The sequence below is a fragment of the Nicotiana tabacum genome, chromosome 16 (assembly GCF_000715075.1).
Source record: "Nicotiana tabacum cultivar K326 chromosome 16, ASM71507v2, whole genome shotgun sequence".
NCBI classification, from domain to species: Eukaryota; Viridiplantae; Streptophyta; class Magnoliopsida; order Solanales; family Solanaceae; genus Nicotiana; species Nicotiana tabacum.
The window spans coordinates 33,209,822-33,212,833 of NC_134095.1; the positions used below are offsets into that span (position 1 = coordinate 33,209,822).

At 36.0% G+C, this 3,012-nt stretch overlaps 1 protein-coding gene across 1 annotated transcript; it reads left to right on the plus strand.

The window, feature by feature from the left end:
- The first annotated feature begins 977 nt into the window (after window positions 1–977).
- On the plus strand, window positions 978–2,410 carry LOC107804981 (AT-hook motif nuclear-localized protein 17). Its single transcript, XM_016628949.2, has 2 exons — window positions 978–1,589; window positions 1,691–2,410. Exons 1-2 carry the CDS (start codon window positions 1,109–1,111, stop codon window positions 2,200–2,202), a joined length of 993 nt encoding a protein of 330 aa, XP_016484435.1. The 5' UTR covers window positions 978–1,108; the 3' UTR covers window positions 2,203–2,410.
- Window positions 2,411–3,012: the final 602 nt, after the last annotated feature.

The following is a 3,012-nucleotide window of genomic DNA, read 5'->3' on the forward strand; positions in this document are numbered from 1 at the left end:
TTTTATATATATATGTGTGTGTGTGTGTGTGTATTGGTCATAAGTACTGTTATACATGACACCTAAACCCCGTAAGTCTTTGAACTCCGATTTTAATTAATTGAACTCAATATTTTCAACATAAAAATAAATATAAATATTGAAAAGTAATCACAATAATATTTTAATAAATATCAAAAAATTGAATTCGATATCTAAAAGGTAACAATGATAAGAATCTTAAATGTGGAATTCATCATATTTAAATAATTCGCCTCGACCTAAATCTCTTTTCTCTATTAACTACTAAAAATACAAATTAGCGACAGTCAAATTCTATAGCTAAACAGATAAATCTGTCACTATCTATGTAGCGGTGGATTAGCGATATATTATTGAAAAATATGTCAGTTACGAGCATTTTAACAACAAATTAGCTATAAAGTTCATAGCTAATTTCAATTTTTATAGTGATTTTTGTGTTTTAGTTCTTGGCTTACATTTGATATTCATTATCTATATTCGGGCTCGATTAATTTCGATTCTCATTGAATTTTTTCATCTTGAGAGTAAAATTGTCCTTAACAAAATTACTTTATATCCAAGACTCAATCAAAGATAATGGGTAACTATTATTCCGCCATAATTTTTGTTGTGTAATTTCATAGTTGAAGAAAGGAAATTTTGAAAAGGATGGCGGTGAGTAGAAGTTTGAGCTAAACTAAACTCTCTCTACTATTCATATTTAGCCCTCTCTTAAGTAAAAACAAAATACCACGTGGAGCCTACACTTTGCCTTCAACCAGCGGCGCCATTAGTCTTTACTTAGTTTCCAAGCTCACCCACCCTCACCCCACCCCCACCCATCACTCTCTACTTCTTCTATCAGTTCTACTACTATTATATTCATTTATTATTACCCTTTGAAGGAAAATTCCAAAACCCCATTTCTCTTTCATTTATCTCTATCTTTTCCCTTATCTGTTCATAAATTGGACACTGCTGGGGTTTCTTTTATTATTGGATGCCCATACCTACAAATCCAATCATCCTACTCCCACACTATCTTATTCATTATTACTGAGTAGTAGTTATTTATAAAAATATATAGAGTTTTTTCAAATAGAAAATGAAAGGAGAATATGTACAACTAGAAGAAAAGAAAGATCATTCTAGTAATAGTAGTAGAAACAGTATGTTTGGTAAACTTCATCATCCTCAAAACTTTCAGCAAAATCCTTCTCACCACCATTTTCACCACCCATCTTTCCAAATCTCTCGCGAATGCCAAAATTCTGAAGAAGCCGACAGTACTACGGCGGATAAAAACGACGCTTTAACCCCACAGCCTGTTTCCGCCGTAGCTCCTCCGCCTCCTCCGCCACCACCGCCTTCCTCCGACGGTGCTACCATCGAAGTTGTCCGCCGTCCACGTGGCCGTCCTCCCGGTTCCAAGAACAGACCTAAACCCCCGGTCATCATTACACGTGATGCTGAACCCTCTATGAGCCCTTATATTCTGGAAATTCCAATCGGTGTTGACATAATCAACTCTATCACAAAATTTTGCAGAAAACGGAATATGGGTCTCTGTGTTCTCAACGGTTCAGGTACTTACATTTAATATAACTAGTCACTGAGTGCTCTTACTTTACTTTGAATTTGGACTAAAATCCCTTGAATATGGCGTCTTTATATTTTCAATGTTCAGGTACTATTACAAATGTTACTCTAAGGCAGCCTTCAACAACGCCAGTTTCAACTGTAACTTTTCATGGTAGATTTGATATACTCTCAATTTCAGCAACAATTGTTCAACCAAATGCAAGTGTTCCATCAAATAACAATGGAATAGCAAATGGGTTTACGATTTCATTGGCGGGTCCACAAGGTCAAGTGGTGGGTGGGGGTGTAGTTGGGCCACTTTTAACAGCAGGAACTGTGTACTTAGTTGCTGCAACTTTTAACAGCCCAACTTTTCATAAGTTGCCTGTTGAGGAGGAATTAGCTAGGAATTCTGGTGGTGGTGGTGGAAATGAGGGTAGTGGCCATCAATCGCCACCGCAGCCGGCGGTTTCCGTAGGAGGCGGAGACAGTGGACATCCACCGCAAACGACGGCGCCGGAATCTTGTGGGATGTCTATGTATAGTTGTCATTTGCCGTCGGATGTGATTTGGGCACCTACGGCTAGACAACCACCACCTCCTCCACCACCTTATTGAAGATACGTTTTGTTCATGTTCTTGGAATGTGTGGTATCTTTTGTATTTGTTTCACTAACGCTACTTTTGATTTTGGATTTTCTTGTTTTTGGCTTTGTTTAGTTTATTTAGTTGACTTTAGATTTTGTACTTTTATGTTAGTTAAAAATGTACTGGCTTAGCACTTTTTTGTTGTTTATTTGTAGGTGAAAAGAAAATGTTTTGCTACTAGTTATCTTGTTGACATTAGCAATGAACTTTTGCACTGATATTTCATGTTTTATTGATTTCTTTTACCTTCAAACATTGTTTAGCATTTGGCTAATAATCATGGTCATTTTTTTGGAATTTACGATTGAGTTATGGTTTTATATACGGAAGGGGATTTAAGTCATATGCATTGATGATTTTCACATTTTCTATTTAATCGGCTTATGGAAGCTATTAGGTTATCGTTTTAATTCAATAGTAGAGCTATGTATTTTTTTTGTTTGGATCTTTTCTTTAGTCGAGTTTCTTTCGAATACAACCTATCTGTCCTCTAGGGTAACCTATCTGTCCTCTAGGGTTGAAGTAACGCTGCCTCTAGGGTTGAAGTAACGCTGCGTATATTTCATCCTCCTACCTCACTTTTATCTGTCCTTCAAGCTAAGATTACGTATATCTCATCCTCCTACTCCACTTGTAAAAATTTATTAAATTTGTTGTTGCCGTAGTAAAAGTTACATTTTATTGTAGGTTAATTTGATAGTGTAAAAAAATTACTCCTAAGAATGAAAAACATAAAGCTTAAAAATAAAAAGCTGAAAGCTTGAAAAGCCACCAAAGAGT